Raw genomic sequence first — 19110 nt, forward strand, 5'->3', positions numbered from 1 at the left:
TGTATTGCGTAGTGTATTTTTCTGACCAGAGTACTCAGATTATTGCAAAGTATGCTTTCCCAGTAAAGTTATTTTGAAATCTGTCAATGCGGTTGCATTCAGGAGGTTAATCTATAATTCTTTGAATAACAGTTTAATACTTTAACCACGTTTTATAATGAGTATTTTTTGTAAATTCACTGGCAGTTTTGGGGGAGACACATTTTCTCAACGACACGCGCCGATGTAAAATGCTGTTTTTGGATATAAATATGAACTTGATAGAACAAAAATGCATGTATTGTCTAACATAATGTCCTAGGAGTGTCATCTGATGAAGATTGTCAAAGGTTAGTGCATAATTTTAGCTGGTGTTCTGCTTTTGGTGACGCCTGTCCTTGAATTGAAAATGGATGTGTGTACTTTTTTGGCTATGTACTCTCCTAACATAATCTAACTTTATGCTTTCGCCGTAAAGCCTCTTTGAAATCGGACAATGTGGTTCGATTAAGGAGATGTTTATCTTTTAAATGGTGTAAAATAGTTGATTGTTTGAGAAATTTAAATTATTAGATTTTTGATGTTTTGAATTTCCTGCCGTGCTAGCAATCCCGTCAGTGGGATTAGGTTAACCTCTATCCCCAAGAGGTTAAAATGAAGCACATGAATGGAATAGGTCAACTTTTGTACTACGGGGAATAGTAGATTGACATAGGCTAGTGCTTTTTCTGTTCATTAGGCTTACTCATTTTGTTGGTTGACGAAAAGTAAATATGGACATTTCTTCCAATATCTTCAATATGTGCCTCGGAATTAGATAAGGACTCACGCAGTTGCTTTCCCGATGTGTTGGTCTTCACTTGTAGCCTGTGAGAAAGGGCGGCAGGTAGCCTAGTGGGTAGAGTGTTGGGCCAGTAACCGAAAGGTCGCTAGATTGAGTCCCCGAGCCGACAAGGTAAAAATCGTATTAATTATTATATACAGCCCAGGGCCATTGGTCGCAAAAGGCAATGATTTTTTTAGGGGGCATTACGGCCACACAAAGCCGGGAAATTCGAGGCATTATCAAGTGCTTGTCAAATTGTGAATGAGAGACTGATGAAGTGTGTACAGCCTATGCAAAAAAACTAGAGCTCATGCCTTTCATTTCTAAAATCATTATTAGAGTCGCATTATGCAGCATTAGAATGTATTAAAAATCAAAACATATATCGAAACATTTTTATCACAACTAAAGTTACATAAATATAGGAGCACCTGTTTCTTTGTTAACCACTCAACACAGCTCAATACAGAATAGCCGCACGTGCGCACTCCCTCAAATCGTTTGGAGAAAATATCCTTTCTATTTTGTTCAACTGTATTCTTCATACTATTCCCACCATACCTTCTCTGCTATGCAATCTGGATTCTGAACTGGTCATGGGTGCACCTCAGCTACGCTCAAGGTCCTAAACGATATCATAACCGCCATCAATAAGAGACAATAGTGTGCAGCTGTATTCATCGACCTGGCCAAGGCTTTCGACTCTGTCAATCACCAAATTCTTATTTGCAGTCCTGGTTTCTCAAATGACTGCCTCGCCTGGTTCACCAACTACTTCTCAGACAGAGTTCAGTGTGTCAAATTGCAGGGCCTGTTGTCTGGACCTCTGGCAGTCTCTATGGGGGTGCCACAGGGTTCAATTCTCGTGCCGACTCTTTTCTCTGGATACATCAATGATGTCGCTCTTGCTGCTGGTGATTCTCTGATCCACCTCCACGCAGACGACACCATTCTGTCTACTTCTGACTCTTCTTTGGACACTGTGTTAACTAACCTCCAGACGAGCTTCAATGCCATACAACTCTCCTTCCGTGGCCTCCAGCTGCTCTTAAATGCAAGTAAAACTAAATGCATGCTCTTCAACCGATCGCTGCCCGCACCTGCCCGCCCGTCCAGCTTCACTACTCTGAACGGTTCTGACTTAGAATATGTGGACAACTACAAATACCTAGGTGTCTGGTTAGACTGTAAACTCTCCTTCCAGACTCACATTAAGCATCTCCAATCCAAAATTAAATCTAGAATTGGCTTCCTATTTCGCAACATGTGTTCAGACTTTCAAATCCAGGCGAAAGAGCATGACCTGAGCTATGGGTTCAGCTAAAAGCCCTACGGTACTAGGGGCTCAATTACAGAGCAGCACAGGAAACTCTTAGTGATCTCTCCAAGAGCTCGGACAAAATGTCAAAGGACTCGGAGCAGCAACCACCAATCACGGGGCGACATTTCCTTTTCATTCTGGTCACAGCAAGTGATTACAGTCCACATCATCATCACCATCAGAGTCAGGTCTACAATGTCATTGTATGCTGTAGCGTTAAGATTTCCCTTTACTGGAACTAAGGGGCCTATCCCGAACCATGAAAAACAGCCCCAGACCATAATTTCTCCACCAAACTTTACAGTTGGCACTATGCATTAGGGCAGGTAGCGTTTTCCTGGCACCCGCCAAACGATTTTATACACCTGTCAGCAACGGGTGTGGCTGAAATAGCTGAATCCACTAATTTGAAGGGGTGTCCACATACTTTTGTATATATAGTGTATGTGTATTTATAGTGTATTTCCAATTAGCTAGTTCCACCTTGTCCTTGATCTCTGTCATGTGAGGTGATGACAGCATGTGATGTCATGTGATGTGAGCACAATACTAAGGCAAGGTCAAAATGACTTACACATGCACATGCATGCACACACAAAGCTATGTTTACGTTACATGTCAAGACTTTTTGGTGAGTAAAATGTATTCCCATTCAAATTTCTATTTTCCCAAATCCCTAAACATAACCCTAACCTTAACCCCAAACCCCTAACCCTAAACCTAAACCTAAAACTAACCTCTAAACCTAACCTTAGCCCTAACCCCAAACCCTAAACCTAACCCTTAAACCTAAAATAGCATTTTCACTTTTCAGGACATGCAAAATGTCCAGATTTTTCATAAATGTTATTATTTTCCTATCATTTCAGGACATTCTGGTCCTGACAAGAAAGGACAACAAGTCCATACACACACACACACACACACACCACACGCACACACACCGCACACACACCGCACACATACACGCACACACACAGAGAGAAAAAGAGGCTGGGAGGTGTTTACACCTTAGTTTTTGCTTTGGAGAACAGTTTAAAGGAAACTGGAATACTAGCAGTGTAAGACATTGTCGCATGCCAAAATATAATGTTGCTATTATGCAGGAAAACAGGTACTTTTCCTGTCTAAGTTAGCTCCCCATGGCTTAAGACCTCTTTAAATTCCAGGAAGCACACTGTTCTATTAACTCTCCACATTATATCCTCACACAGCACAGCAGCTTAGCTGTCTATTTTAAGGAACACCTTTGAGGCAGGATTTCAGCTAGATTTCAGTATTCTACTTATTCACATGCCTTTGTTTAGAAAAGGGCTTATCAGCAGCTAGCTGCACCACATCAATCAATGGCTCACTGAGAGTGTAGTAGATGGATGGATGGATGGATGGATGGTGTGCGTGCACACGTGCATGCGTGGGTCTGTGTGTGTGTGCATGTGTCTGTGTGCATGTGAACCAGACTGAGATATGCATGATGTGCTCCGTGGCTGTGATTGATTTGGAATCTGCCACTTATTCTCGAGTGCTCTCTCCAAAGTCTGATTCAGACTGCAATGCTAAATAAGGCAATGACATTTCAAACAAGCTTCAGTGCAGCTGACATTCCATTATGTAATATCAGACGGCCTGTGTAGAATGAGAGAACCAGCCTAAGTGACACGGACTGGTCCGCACTGCATGAATCTAGGCAGTGATGCTGCTGGACCGAGTGTAAGATGATAAACACTGACAATGGAAAGTGTTCTATTCAAGGTTTGCTCATGGCTTTTTGGAAGGTGCCCGGTTAGTAAGGGGAGTGGAAGAGGTTTTTTTTGTCAAAGATCAGGGCTTTACCAGCTCTGAGCTACAGGTCTACTAGTCTCTGACAGCTAGCGTGAGATTTGATCATGGCTTTGAGAATTCAGATCTTCAGGTCTGCCGTTCATTATTGTACAACTAGTGCCAGGTCATATGGTTAGGAAAAACTCCTGGAAAAACTCCTAGGCCTAATTGTGACTGGGTGATGATGGTAAATCCATGGGTTTCATAACAGTTTACTAGTATGTCTGTGTGCTAGTTGGCATACCTCTGTGTCAGTCATCTATGCTTACCTTGAACCTACGCTCCACTAAACTTTCATCATGTACAGTGGTGCATACAGTACATAAACATACAGTACAAAATCTACACTCAGTCAATTAGTGTAATTCTCTGACCCAGGTATCTATTATCAAAAGATTAGCTGTACTTAAATTCCTTGGCTGTCACACAGCCAAATTCATGTGACTTGTTTGGCAAGAATCAACTGATTTGTTGCTTTTTCCTTGATGATGGGGAACATAAAACAGTTACTATATTGATCATCCCTGTCTGCCAGCAATGTGGATGCAGCCCCAGAGTGAGATGTGGATTAGGGTGGACATAGCCATTCAAAGCAACTGACAACTGTTTGCAAACCTGTCAAACTCCTACGCTAGGCCAGGGGATACTTACACACTCAGTGTGTGGCACCATGACACTCAAATTGACTATGTCTGATTCCCAAATGGCACCCTATTCCCTATATAGTGCACTACTTTTGACCAGAGCCCTGTCTGCCCTGTATAGGGAATAAGGTGCCATTTGGGACGCAGACCTGTGTATACAGATGTAAAGCCACAAGTCCCTTCCCCCAGTAATGATGAGGTCCCCCAAAATTAAACATGTAGGAGGTGTGATCGGTGTTCATGGATTTCAGAGACATCAAAGGCTGAATGAGACAGCTGTATGTATTAGCATGGGGGCTGGCTGTGCTGGCTGAAGGGGATAGTTTCTTTACCACTATACTGCATGGCTTATGAATGTGAGGAACAGTGAGAAGGTAGAGGTAGAGGTAGAGGTAGAGAGAGAGAGAGAGAGAGAGAGAGAGAGAGAGAGAGAGAGAGAGAGAGAGAGAGAGAGAGAGAGAGAGAGAGAGAGAGAGAGAGAGAGAGAGAGAGAGAGAGAGAGAGAGAGAGAGAGAGAGAGAATGAAAAAAGAGAGAGAGAGCAAGAGCCCACTGGACACAGACTTCAATTCAATGTCTATTCCATGTTGGTTCAACGTAATTTCATTGAAGAAACGTGGAAATAACGTTGATTCAACCAGTGTGTGCCCAGTGGGGGGGAGAGAGAGAGAGGGGGAGAAAGAGAGGGAGAGAGCGTGCAAGAGAGATAGAGAATAAAAAGAGTGAAGAGAAAGAGGTAAAGAGTGTGCAGACAGTTCATTAGCTTATCTTGCACACCTGAGAGAATTAAGATGTTACCTGCTTTGTATATGGATTTCTTGCCATGTGAGAGATTTGTAGAGAAAATGTAATGTGACTTTTCTAAATCCGAAATCCTGAGTCAATAGTCAATAGTCAATGGTTCATTTTGGCATGACACTGGTGATGGAATATCATTTTCTTGACCATAAAGCATAAACTGCTCAAATACAGCCCATTTCCTGCAGAGCATTCTGAGGGCCCACAGCTTAGTGTAATGGTGGTGAATTATTTACTGCAATTTCTTCGACAGACGAGCACAGGCAGAACAGGAAAATTCTGCCACTTTTCAACTTCCTATTCATCATCCCCAGCACCATACCAGTGTCTACATGTCTGAAAGTGGCAAGTTTCTATGTTCTGTGGTTTTAAAGATAAGAAGTTCCTAAAAGTTCCTAAAAAAAAATTATTCTCTGTAACATCACAGGGTAGGATTAAAAGAAGGGGGGAAAAAATGCAACAAGTTTCTAGCCAGAGGGAGTGTATTTCGTTTCTCCCCATGTCACCACATATCTCAAAGTGTTTGAAAATCACTGTTTAAAATGTTTGAACGTCTTTGGGTAGAACGTTTGTTCTTTTCTACTTTTCTACAAAACATCGAAATGTGTAGTTTTCACCTATGTAGGTGGTATTGTGGAGAAAATTAAAATGAGGTTGAAAAGTGGTGGAGTTGCCTTTTAATGTCACAGTCCTAATGCACGAGTTATCCTCTCATTAGTGTACTCAGAAGGACCACTCCCACTAGTACAGCACACTGGTAAGTGGAGAGCTCATCTGCTCTCAGTCATTGCTTTTGTCAACATATATCTATTTAATCATGCAATGCAAATCTAGACACTGAGGTATCTCTAATTGTCACCTATTCTGACAGCTATCACCAAAAAACAAATGGTCAATCCAGCAGCCTACTACAAATTGGTCCTAAACAATTCAGGAAGCCTCAAATATGGCAAGGAGCTTTTACTGACAACAAGAACTGACTAGGAAAAGACTCAGGGCCCTAGTTCTATGCCATAACCAAAGTCCAGAGTTTTTCCTGGTCACAGCACGTTGCCAGGAAAAACTCCTGCCCCATACATATTTTCGGATCGTCGACAGACAATGTGGTGTATGTTACTATACCTCTCTTTCTCCAGCACGGCCCTTCCCGGATGGTGTAGGAGAGCTCTGTGAATTCCAGGTCCACCGCCGAACGCTTGGGGAGATGGGAGAAACGCTGGGCCTCTGTGATGTGGTTCTCCACCTTCTTCAGATTTGTCAACAGAGAAGGCTCCTGTGCTCCCCCATTACAGATGGTTTCCTCCATCGGGATGCTGACTGATTCAGGTTCAGGAGGCTTTACGGCCATGCCACTATCAGCCATACCACCGTTCTGCAATGGGGGTGTAGGTGTGTGTTTGAGGCCCTACAGGAGGGAGGAAGAAAAATATTTGCAATTTTTTCCCATATATCTTTTTAGTTATTTTTATTTATATTGTCTATATTTTGTTTTGTGTGTCGTGTATTCATCCTGCCTGCAAACCAAATTCCCATATGGAATAATAAAGATTACCTTTAACCACATGGCGGTGCAATTCCGATAGGATATGGTGATCCAAATGTGCCACACACACACAATCTGGCAATTGTGCAGCTGGTAAGAACATCATCCGACAAAATGTATCCTTCCTTCCTTCCTATCCATAAAGTACAGGTCTGTAAGGTGGATCTGGTCTAGATGTTAGTGGTCTTGCAAGATGCACATACTGTATCTGGTTGCAGTCTAAAGGGGCTGTGCTGATACATAGACATCACTGAGTAGCAGCAAGTCCCAGGAGGTTGTTTTGGGGAGAGGAAACACCACTGGCTAACTGCAGAGGCAATGAACAAACATGTTTGTCTGTCTGTCTGTCCACCCAATCCTCAGAGTCAAACACCATGGATTCTGTCCTGCTCAAGCTGTGCTTGTGATAAGAACTAGCTGTAGTTTCACTTTGATAAGAATTGTAGGATTGTATAACGTTCCCTGGGAACTTGGGAATTACATGTAGGGGTAACTGTATTCCTAGGACTTCCATGTCTCGGAAGATGATGAGCGCCTGAGAAATGCAATATTTTCCATGATCATAACGTGATGAATCCGTTATTATAAAGATGATGGAAATAGAGATATGTAATCTGGATTTTGTTCTTAGAAGAGTCCACTGTAAAGTTCCCAGACGAAGGTGGTATAGTAATTTGTCCTTTTTTTCTGAAGACAGAAGTCACATTTAATCACTCATGGGTTCCTAATCCGTTGAGGATTAACATTTACTTTCTTTTAGCCTTGATCTGGGAGGGCTGGAAGCTGATGCTGGGAGCTAAGGCCTGGAGCTGAGTCTTGGGAAAGTTGCAGCCGTTACAGGTACACTACCAAGCACTGGCATTCCAATAGTGTATGGGAATGGTGTGATCCTCGACTTGCCCTTATTACAAATCTCGGCGCACACATTCTACTGACAGAGGGGAGAGAGGAAACCCTATTGGTCTCAAGGGACCCAGATTTGACAAAAGATACAGCCATGTTACATGGGCCTAATAAGTCATGACAGCCAAACTAGAAACTACAGTACTCTAGGCTAATCCATTCCTGTCCTCTTCTGAACTGACCTCACATATCAGGCCGTAGATCATTCAACCCAAATATGCCATAGCAGGCCTACAGTACATATCTAGTTAGGACCTTATGTAATCCATACCATGGTATCATAACACCTATATCTATTAATGTTCATACATTTTTGTTCAGGAAGATATTAACATCTTACCTGTTATATTTGAATGGCAGGTTAATTGTGTCTCATTTCACAAGTATTTAAATCAGGACAGTTTTTTGGGGTCAGATGTGCATTTTCATCTACACTTTAAAAAAAAGGTTCTAAAAGGTTCTTCAGCATGTCTCTGTAGAAGACCATGTAATGGTTCCAGGTAGAACCCCCTAGAACCTTCTTGGATGACAAAGGTTTCATGTAGAACCCTTGTCCCTGTGTAGAGGAACTTTTGGAACCTTTTTTTCTAATAGTGTCGGACTGTGTGTAAATGTTGGTTAGTTAAGGAAATCAAGAAGGGTTCAATTAAGTTTCTACTTTTAAAACATACCCTAAAGACAGAGCTGGCGAACACAATGGGATGGAGAAATGGATCAACGGGTCTAACCTCTACTGTTGTCATATGAATCATGTCCTATCACATCAATCATACTTTCATATCACATCAATCTAAGTACATTTCTGGATTTTCTTGATCACTATGTTATCACAGGAAGGAGTGCAAAAGATGACCATATTTCAACTAAGAGCTGGGGAAGGCAAGCTTTTTGATAAGTAATGTAGAATCTCCGCCTGAAGAATAATGAGATCAACAGGGAAGTGGGCTTGGTCTCTTATGACTTACTGTAGTCTTCTAGTAAGACCTAAATTCGTAGAAGAGTCTTTGGAGAAAGGCTCACATTCTAACTGTCTGTACAGCACAGCCCCCCACCACATATAGAACACGTAAGATTTGCCACGTTAAAACAGTTGTGTTGAAAGTAGTCGGCTAACCCATGTCATCATGTCCAAATCCATGGAAGTAAACCAAATAATGGCATGACACACTAGGCTAATCAATACGTCCCACTGATGTTACGATATCTTATAAACGGGTACCTGATTGGCTCCATTTCTCACAATTAGGCCCTATCTATTTGATAGCTATATCTACACTGTAAAGGGGTTACCATGAATTTGACAGTATTTTACAGGCAGCTCGTGGCAAGTAAAATGCTGTATTTAATATTACAGTACACCTACTGTAATATAAAAACAGTATCAAAGCAAGTACTGTGTCATGACACATAGTACAATACCGTAGAATGTACTGTATTATACTGTAAAAAGTAAATGTTACCGTAATCAGAATTAATTAATCGATGAATGGATGAATGAATGGATAAAGTAACTAAATTCTGTGAGGGGAGAGGTTTGTATTTCACAGTATTTTACTGTAATTACAAGGGATTGATGCAAGCAGGTTGGCTGCTAGGTAAAGTGTTTACACATTACAGCATATTAATGACTTCTAGACGCCTTAACAAAGGCTTCCAAACTGGCAGCGACTACAGGGCAAAACAGGCCAAAAGGACCAAAATGCTCAACCATTTAAGGTTTAAGACTAGCTGCCACTCCAACCTGTCCCCTATAGATAGATATAGCTCTGTTTGTAGGAATTTTCATACTATCATCCCGTGCCCAAGAAAGGGACAGTAGCTAAACTGAATGACTACCGACCAGCAGCATTCACATCCATCATCCTGAAGTGCTTTGAGAGGCTAGTCAAAGACCACATAACCTCCTCCCTCCGCGACACACTCGACCGTCTCCAAATCGCCTACCATCCCGACAGATCCGCGGATGACCTAATCGCCATTGCACTGCACACTGCCCTCACCCACCTGGACAAAACAAACGCATATGTGAGGATGCTGTTCGTCGACTACAGCTCGGCCTTAAATACCATAGTGCCCTCTAAGCTCACCACAAAGCTCACGGCCCTGGGACTGAGCTGCTCCCTACGCAACTGGGTCCTAGACTTCGTGATGGACCGCCCCTAGGTGGGGAAAGTAGACAACTACCTCCTCCACACTGATCCTCAACACGGGGCCCCCGCAAGGGTGCGTCCTCAGTCCCCTTCTGTACTCCCTGTATACCCACGACTGCATCTAACTCCATCATAAAGTTTGCTAATGACACGACAGTAGTAGGCCTGATTACCAACAACAAGATGGCCTACAGGGAGGAGGTAGGCACTCTGACGGAGTGGTGCAAGGTAAACAACCTCTCCCTCAACATCAGCAAAACAAAGGAACTGATTGTGGACTTCAGGAGGAACCAGGCTGGCCATCCTCATCAACGGGGCCGCCGTGGAGATGGTCAAAAACTTTAAGTTCCTCGGTGTACACATCTCCGGGGAGCTGAAATGGTCAAACTACACAGACACGGTGGTGAAAAAGGAACGACAGCGACTTTTCAACCTCAGGAAGCGGAAAAAATTTGACCTGTCCCTGAGGGACCTCACAGTGTTCTACTGGGGCACCATAGAGAGCATACTGTTGGGCTGCATCACAGCCTGGTACGGCAACTTGGTATCACTGCCGACCACAAGGCGCTACAGAGGGTGTTGCGCTCAGCTGAACGCACCACTGGGTGCACACTGCCTGCCCTCCAGGACACCTACAACACCAGGTGTCGCAGGAAGGCCAGGAAGATCATCAGGGACCCCAGCCATCCGAGCCACGGACTGTTCTCTCTGCTTCCATCACTCAGACGCAGGCAGTATAGGATCATCATGGGAAAAAAACTGAAAGAATGGCCAATAGCTTCGACACCCAGACCATCAGGCTGCCTAATAGCCACCACTAATCAGATACCTGCTCTGCCTGTCCCCCTACTGCACCCATGGACTCCTCCTCTATTGCTCCCCCTATGGAGATCCCCCCAACAGACATTTACCCTGCCCTCACACCAATGGTATTTTACCATGTTACAGTTGTAAATATGTATATATTATTATTGTTATTCTTTTCTTCATTGTTCATTCACTTCCCTTTGACCTGCACTGTTGCAGATCAGAGTTTAAGATTGTCTCTGTACCCTGCATTTACATCTGCAACCTTGTGCATGTGACTAATAAACTCTCGAAATCTCTACATTTTAAATTGATGGGGCACTATAATCCGATATACAAGGCACGCCTCAAAATAAATGAATGAGCCAGAAACAACAATACCATGCACCCACTAGAGGTCAAAAGGTTATTGGTGCTCCAAAGATATGGTACAGTACCCTATTCTGTGGAGTGGAATTACAGTACCATTTTAAAAAGAGCAATTTTCTCGCAATGCACCATAATATACCATAACTTTTTCCCGACAAAGCACTATAACGTTTCAGAGTTGTAGTTTATTTTTTTTACTGTTGATAATACCTAAAATTACCATTTAAATGACCGTTTTCTGTTAGTGTATATGTAATAAATGCATCGGATTAACTTTGATACAATGACAAATGTCATAATACTTCATAATAATAATTTTAAAAATCGTTATAAAATAACTCACCTGAAGTTAACTCAGGATAAGAGGAATGTATTCTGTTCCTTCCTCTATCATGTGAATTAAGACAAGACAGAGGTTAATTTAACAGCTCTTGTAAAAAAACTAATATTGAATCATACAAAATAACAGAAATGACAGGTGACGTTCGATGTCAAGGAGCACATGCGGATTACAATAATGTCTGGTCCATGTTGATGCGTCCTTACGATTAGGATGTGAAGATGGCAACTCGCTCTCTTCTTCTAAATCCTTAGGTGCGCTAGAACTGGCAGATCTGTCCTGAAATAGAAAGATCCGCTCTCATTTCCGAGATGTGACGACTATCAGTCATTCAGAGTCCCATTTCGGAAAGAGACTGAATGGATAGCCCAACCTGGGGTTCTGTGACAAAATGCAACGTTCAACAAAATGAAATGACAACTGATACAATGACAGACCTTACATTCGCGGCTTCCCAATAAGTTTGCTATTCACACTGCGTACCGCAACATAGGCTGCTAGGCTACACCGTCAAGGTATTGCCAGCTTCTAGCATTCAGCGCTCTCTGCCTGTGTCGCTAAGGCGTTCCTTGCGGGCGTTCTGGGTATGGACCAGGGGTCCGTTTTGAGGCGAGATGTTAAAGCGTCAATCAGTAGTTGTAACAATATCAAAGCACACCCCGCCACTGTTTAGCTAAAGAGTTGAGGGATGGGACTCTCAAATTCATAGACAGCTATGGATGCTAGGACTATTTTCTCATGGGAAAAAATCGAGGCCATGCTGCCTGCTACATTGTTCTTGGAAATTCAGATCCATTCATCTTAATTCAGGATGACAAGGGAAGTTATGTAAACTGTATATAATACATCAACGGATAATCTACAGAATAGTCTTATAGTAATAGTTTCTAAATATCTTAGAAATGGAAATTTAATGTAGCTATGCAGGGATAGATTGGCCTATTTATATCCATTTTTTGCCATTTTATAATCTATGTTATGTAGGCCTATGTATAGCCTAAATCAGTTGTATCAGACCAGTCTTGTCCCCCAGCTTGACCCCTTTCTCTGAAACGTAGCCCCACTGTCTGTTAGCCTACATCTCAAAACTATTGCAAACTATGAGGGCTGACAGGAATGAGGAGAATGTCTGTGACATCTTGAATGTTGCACAACTGTCGGTGTGTCTGTGCCTGTGTGTGTATCTGTGTGTGTTTGTAGGTGTCTCTACACATGCATGTGTGTATGTGTTTTATATCTTCAAGCAATGGTCATAATATTGTTGTTCCTTTAGGTTGCTGGAGACAACATTGAATTCCACAGATAAATGCAGGGGTGTGATGATATTGGCAACGTGCCACAGCTAGTTGACTGGGGGCTGCATTTCTAAGAGACAGTCTCAGCCCTCTGAACACTGCATGGCAAGTTGAGGCTTGAACACCTGAAAATGCACGAACGTCCACTGTTGCATTGTTTCGTTGTCATTTCGTGTCCCTCCACAGCTACAGGGCAAGGATTTGTCTGAATTGACTCCTGGTGTGTGTGAGGTGTGGGGAAGATGTACGCCATAATTCAATCAATTGCAGATGAAGGTAAACCACACTCCGGGTTCCCTCAGAACGTACATGCTTTATTCTGAGGACTTGTTGGTTTATGTCCACATCCAATGCCCCTTTAAGGCTGGCTCCTGTTCCATTGATGCTGATGCTGCAGAGTCTAGGTTACTTTGAGTGAGGCTTGAGGTTACTAGAGTTCAGATGACTTCTCAAGTGTATACACCAACACACTATCTAACAATAAAGCATGATCAGATCTACTATATCTTCATAAGTGTATACATAATGTACTGTAGGTTCATATGGAGAAAAGATACAGTATGTACAGTGCATTCGGAAAGTATTCAGACCCCTTTACTTTTTCCACATTTTGTTATGTTAAAGCCTTATTCTAAAATGTATTATATATTTTTTTTACTCATCAATCTACACACATTACCCCATGATGACTAAGCAAAAACAGGTTTACCATTATTATTTTTTTTACTGAAATATCACATTTACATAAGTATTAAGACCCTTTACTCAGTACTTTGTTGATGCACCTTTGGCAGCGATTACAGCCTCGGGTCTTCTTGGGTATGACGCTACAAGCTTGGCACACCTGCATTTGGGGAGTTTCTCCCATTCTTCTCTGCAGATCCTCTCAAGCTCAGTCAGGTTGGATGGGGAGGTGACGCTGCACAGCTATTTTCAGGTCTCTCCAGAGATGTTAGATCGGGTTCAAGTCCGGGCTCTGGCTGGGCCACTCAAGGACATTCAGAGACTTGTCCCGAAGCCACTCCTGCATTGTCTTGGCTGTGTGCTTAGGTTCATTGTCCTGTTGGAAGGTGAACCTTCGCCCCAGTCTGAGGTCCTGAGCATTCTGGAGCAGGTTTTCATCAAGGATCTCTCTGTACATTGCTTCGTTCATCTTTCCCTTGATCCTGACTAGTCTCCCAGTCCCTGCAGCTGAAAAATATCCCCACAGCATGATGCTGCCACCACCATGCTTCACCGTAGGGATGGTGCCAGGTTTCCTCCAGACCTGACACTTGACATTCAGGCCAAAGAGTTCAATCTTGGTTTCATCAGGCCAGAGAATCTTGTTTCTCATGGTCTGAGTCCTTTAGGTGCCTTTTGGCAAACTCCAAGCGGGCTGTCATGTGCTTTCTATTGAGGAGTGGCTTCCGTCTGGCCACTCTACCATAAAGGCCTGATTTGGTGGAGTGCTGCAGAGATGGTTGTCCTCCTGGAATGTTCTCCCATCTCCACAGAGGAACTCTGGAGCTCTGTCAGAGTGACCATCGGGTTCTTGATCACCTCCCTGACCAAGGATCTTCTCCCCTGATTTCTCAGTTTGGCTGGTGGTTCCAAACTTCTTCCATTTAACAATTATGGAGGCCACTGTGTTCTTGGGGACCTTCAATGCTGCAGAAATGTTTTGGTACCCTTCCCCAGATTGGTGCCTCAACACAATCCTGTCTCAGAGCTCTACGGACAATTCTTTCAACCTCATAAATTGGTTTTTCTCTGACATGCACTGTCAGCTGTGGGACCTCATAAAGACAGGCGTGTGCCTTTCCAAATCATGTCCAATCAATTGAATTTACCACAGGTGGACTCCAATCAAGTTGAAGAAACATTTCAAGGATGATTAATGAAAACAGGATGCTCCTGAGCTCAATTTTGAGTCTCATAGCAAAGGGTCTGAATACTTATGTAAACAAGGTATTTCTGTTTACAATGTTTGTTTGTTTTTGTTTGTTTTTTTACCCCTTTTTTTTCTCCCCAATTTCGTGGGATCCAATTGGTAGTAGTTACAGTCTTGTCTCATCGCTGCAACTCCCGTACGGACTCGGGCGAGGCGAAGGTCGAGAGCCATGCGTCCTCCGAAACACAACCCAACCAAGCCGCACTGCTTCTTGACACAATGCACATGCAACCCGGAAGCCAGCCGCACCAATGTGTCAGAGGAAACACCGTACACCTGGTGACCTGGTCAGCGTGCACTGCGCCCGGCCCGCCACAGGATTCACTAGTGCGCGATGAGACAAGGATATCCCTGCCGGCCAAACCCTCCCTAACCCGGACGACGCTGGGCCAATTGTGCGTCGCCCCATGGACCTCCTGGTCGCGGCCGGATGCGACAGAGCCTGGACTCGAACCCAGAGTCTCTGGTGGCCTTAGACCACTGCGCCACCCGGGAGGCCCCCTGTTTTCTATTTTTAATAGATTTTCAAACATTTATAAAAACCTGTTTTTGCTTTGTCATTGTATGGTATTGTGTGTAGATTGATGAGGGGAAAAAAATATTTTATGAATTTTCAATTAAGGCTGTAACATAACAAAATGTGTAAAAAGTCAAGGGGTCTGAATGCTTTCCGAATGCACTGTATATTGCAAAAGGCTGTTTGGTTGGAAATTATTATTATATCTAACAAATCAACATGCTCAGTTTCATAATAAAAAAAATCTTTATTGAGCTACTTTGAATGATTTGGAAGCATGCCTTTATTCAATATCAAAATTGTTGTGGCCCTCCATTTAAGTTGTTACATACTGGAATGGTGACCCCTGGTGGAGAAGCAAAGTTAACTTAAAGAGCCCACTATAGATTTATTTAGAGCCACTATTCAGTGTACATAAAATGGACCTAAGGTAGCATGCTCTTGTTTGGATGGATAAACCACCTCAAAGTATTGATGCTGTTCTATAGAAATGAATTAACTGATTACATCCCTCACCATCCCTGATCCCTGACCTCATCAAAAGGGAGCAGGCTAATTTATTGGTCATTTGTTTAATACGGTCTTAGATTTAGCACTCCTGCCACCAGGTCATGCATGGTTGGTGGTAGGAGTGCTCCTCGGCTTCCAATGTTAGAATGGAAGGTGTTCTTTGGATGAAAGGCTCTTCTGGGCGTAATGAAGCAAACAAGTTCAATGCCACTGTGTAACTCTAAAAAGCCCTCATTAAATTGGTTCATCTTTATCGAAAAGAGATGTGTGTAGATTCAAGAATTCTGTCACGCCCTGATCTGATAGACCAGTCCTTGTACTTGTCTCCACCCCCTCCAGGTGTCGCCCATCTTCCCCATTATCCCAAGTGTATTTATACCTGTGATTTCTGTCTGTCTGTTGCCAGTTCGTGGGCTTTGTCTGGTTGCTGTGACAGTGATTTTCAACCAGTGTAAAAGTTATTTTGTGTGATCATATTGGAACAGAGAGTAGCTTCTGATCAATACTGTTTTGTGATTTGAAAATGTGCCACAGTTTGTCCTAAAATGTATGTAATTCAATTAAGAAAACATGGTTATGAAATAATTCTCGAATTGTTTGAATTCCGTTTAATTTTATGATGAACATTTACTCTGACATCATAGTAAATACGGTGCAAAGGCATGGGTTCCTTGTTCTTTCTTGGTAAAGACCAAGAAGAATGAAGATTGAGGATGAAGAAAATGAAAAGACCTCTTTGAAGACTGTTAAACAAATGTTGAATGAAGAACTATGAATAAAATAAAATATATTTAATTAGACACACAATTAATGAATGTAGATAGCAAAAGCTCAGGTTTCCCAGCCCGGCGGAGATATAATCTTCGACAAAATCATTCGCAAGGAGATTCCTGCTAAAATATTATTTGAAGGGGACGTCTGTGTCTGTCAAGGAGTCTCCTTTTCTTTTGGGGATTGGTTCTCCATGCTTACGCTCTGACATGTTTGGGTGTTGTTTGTATTGATGATATTGGTCGATACGTTTCTCAAGCCTTAAAATGTGTTTTGTGTTGTTATCCATATTGAAGGTTATTGCCCATGAGTATGTGGAGTGAAATGCTAATATTTAGTCAAACTTACAGTTATTGAATATTACGTTTTTATTTTGAGGCATTCCGCACCGCTGTCTTCAGTCTGCCATGGGGGTGATGGTGTTGAGTTACTGTGTTCTTGTGTTGCAGGGGACGTCTTGCAGTCATGCAGCTGCAATACCATGGAAGGTAGCAAGCTAGCTAGCTTTTTGTTTATCATAACTTGCCCTTTCTATAACTGATAAGTTTGTTGTTAGCTAGTTACTTATCTAATTGTGATGATACCATATCACTGACCAGAACTGACAACATTAACTATGGCTGGCAAGCAAATAACTAGCTTGCTAGCTCGCTAGCTGCAACTTTTGGCTATTGATTAATGTATCAAGCTGAAAAAAAAGATAATGCAGGCCTCAGAGGAGGAATCACAAAAGTTGCAAACACTGGTGTAAAATCTGATAATGGAAATGTGAGAGGGCTTTGTTGACCTTTGGTGGCTCTCATATCCACATTCCTGCTGGTACTGCTGCCTGGTAGGTACCTTGTCTACAATGTAATGAAGGCTACAATATAGTCACTATTTTAACATAAATTCCCCTTTGAATGTCATCACGATGCTTCAATATGGTTGGTTACTTGTAGCCCTGGCTCAGTCGGTAGAGCACAGCGCTTAATTGCACCGCCATGGATCATGGGTTCGATTCATGCTGGGTCCAACAACATGAAAAATATACCTGTTGCGCGTAGAAATTGTCTGTCCTCGTTTGCAACACTCACTACAGAGTTCCAAAACTGCATCTGGAAGCAACATCAGTGCAATAACTATTTGTCGGGAGCTTCATGAAATGGGTTTCCATGGCCGCACACAAGCCTAAGATCAGCATGTGCAATGCCAAGCGTCGGCTGGAGCGGTGTAAAGCTTGCCGCCATTGGACTCTGGAGCAGTGGAATCACGTTCTCTGGAGTGATGAATCATGCTTCACCATCTGGCAGTCCGACAGACACATCTGGGTTTGGAGGATGCCAGGAGAATGCTACCTTCCCCAATGCATAGTGCCAACTGTATAGGTTGGTGGAGGAGGAATAATGGTCTGGGGCTGTTTTTTATAGTTATGGCTAGGCCCCTTAGTTCCAGTGACGGAAAATGTTAACGCTACACGTACAATGACATTCTAGGCGATTCTGTGCTTCCAACTTTGTGGCAACAATTTGGGGAAGGCCCTATCCTGTTTCAGCATGACAATGCTCCTGTGCACAAAACAAGGTCCATACAGAAATGGTTTGTCGAGATCGGTGTGGAAGAACTAGACTGGCCTGCACAGAGCTCTGACCTCAACCCCATCGAACACCTTTGGGATGAATTGGAACGCCGACTGCGAGCCAGGCCTAATCGCCCAACATCAGTGCCCGACCTCACTAATGCTCTTGTAGCTGAATGGAAGCAAGTCCTCGCAGCAATGTTCCAACATCTAGTGGAAAGCCTTCCAAGAAGAGTGGAGGATGTTATAGCGGCAAAGGGGGAGACCATCTCCATATTAATGCCCATGAGTTTGAAATGAGATGTTCAACGAGCAGGTGTTCAGTATATGCTTTGTAAACTAACTATATACATAGCTGATCTAGATGTCCCATCAAGCTGATGGTGAGGAACTGCATGTCATATGACCAACATTGCCACCAGCCTGTATGACCGAACAAAGGGATCTGACAAGGAGCCATGTGGAAACTGCAGGGAGTAACTTAAAGTCAGTAGACAATTAAGCCTGGTTCATACTGCAGGCTTTAATGCTCAAATCAGTTTTGTTTCTGAAATCGGTTTAGGAATACTGACTGTCCAAATAGCAAGTTACAAGTGACCAAATCGGATTTGTGTGTGTTCAGACAGCAGTCATATGCTGACATGGCTATGCTAGTTGTTGTAGCAACTAAGCATGTGTGCTCAGTGGTGTAGGCTGATTGCTGCTGGCGCTCATGCTTCCTATCACTCAGAAGTTACGTTGCAAGCTAAGGTGACAACAATGCCTGCCATGGACGTTTACCAGTTGCTTTGAATGTTGAAAATCATAGTGTAAGAACACTTTGCAAGCCTCAAAGGATAAGATTATCCAAGTTTAAAAACGAGTACTTTTTGGCTATCCACAGCAGTCAGCTCGCTAGCCACAGCAGTCAACTCGCTAGCTAGTTAGCGGTTTAGCTTTCTAGCACATTCACTAATTTGTTTGTAAACAATTAACAAGCTAGTTAACTACCACATGTTCTTGTCAAACTGTCAACAGATTCGAATC

At 42.9% G+C, this 19110-nt stretch overlaps 1 protein-coding gene across 1 annotated transcript in view; it reads right to left on the reverse strand.

The window, feature by feature from the left end:
• The window catches only part of LOC106612429 (ATP-binding cassette subfamily G member 4), a 33628-nt gene extending 21564 nt beyond the window's left edge, over nt 1-12064 (reverse strand). The window contains exons 1-3 of the mRNA XM_082966465.1: nt 11707-12064; nt 11504-11547; nt 6511-6793 (exon numbers count right to left, since the gene is read on the reverse strand). Of these exons, the coding sequence (XP_082822591.1) occupies nt 6511-6751 (241 nt within the window). The 5' untranslated portion in view covers nt 6752-6793; nt 11504-11547; nt 11707-12064. The remainder of the gene's footprint in view (nt 1-6510; nt 6794-11503; nt 11548-11706) is intronic.
• Nucleotides 12065-19110: the final 7046 nt, after the last annotated feature.

This window comes from Salmo salar, chromosome 20 (assembly GCF_965601325.2).
Source record: "Salmo salar chromosome 20, fSalSal1, whole genome shotgun sequence".
NCBI lineage: Eukaryota > Metazoa > Chordata > Actinopteri > Salmoniformes > Salmonidae > Salmo > Salmo salar.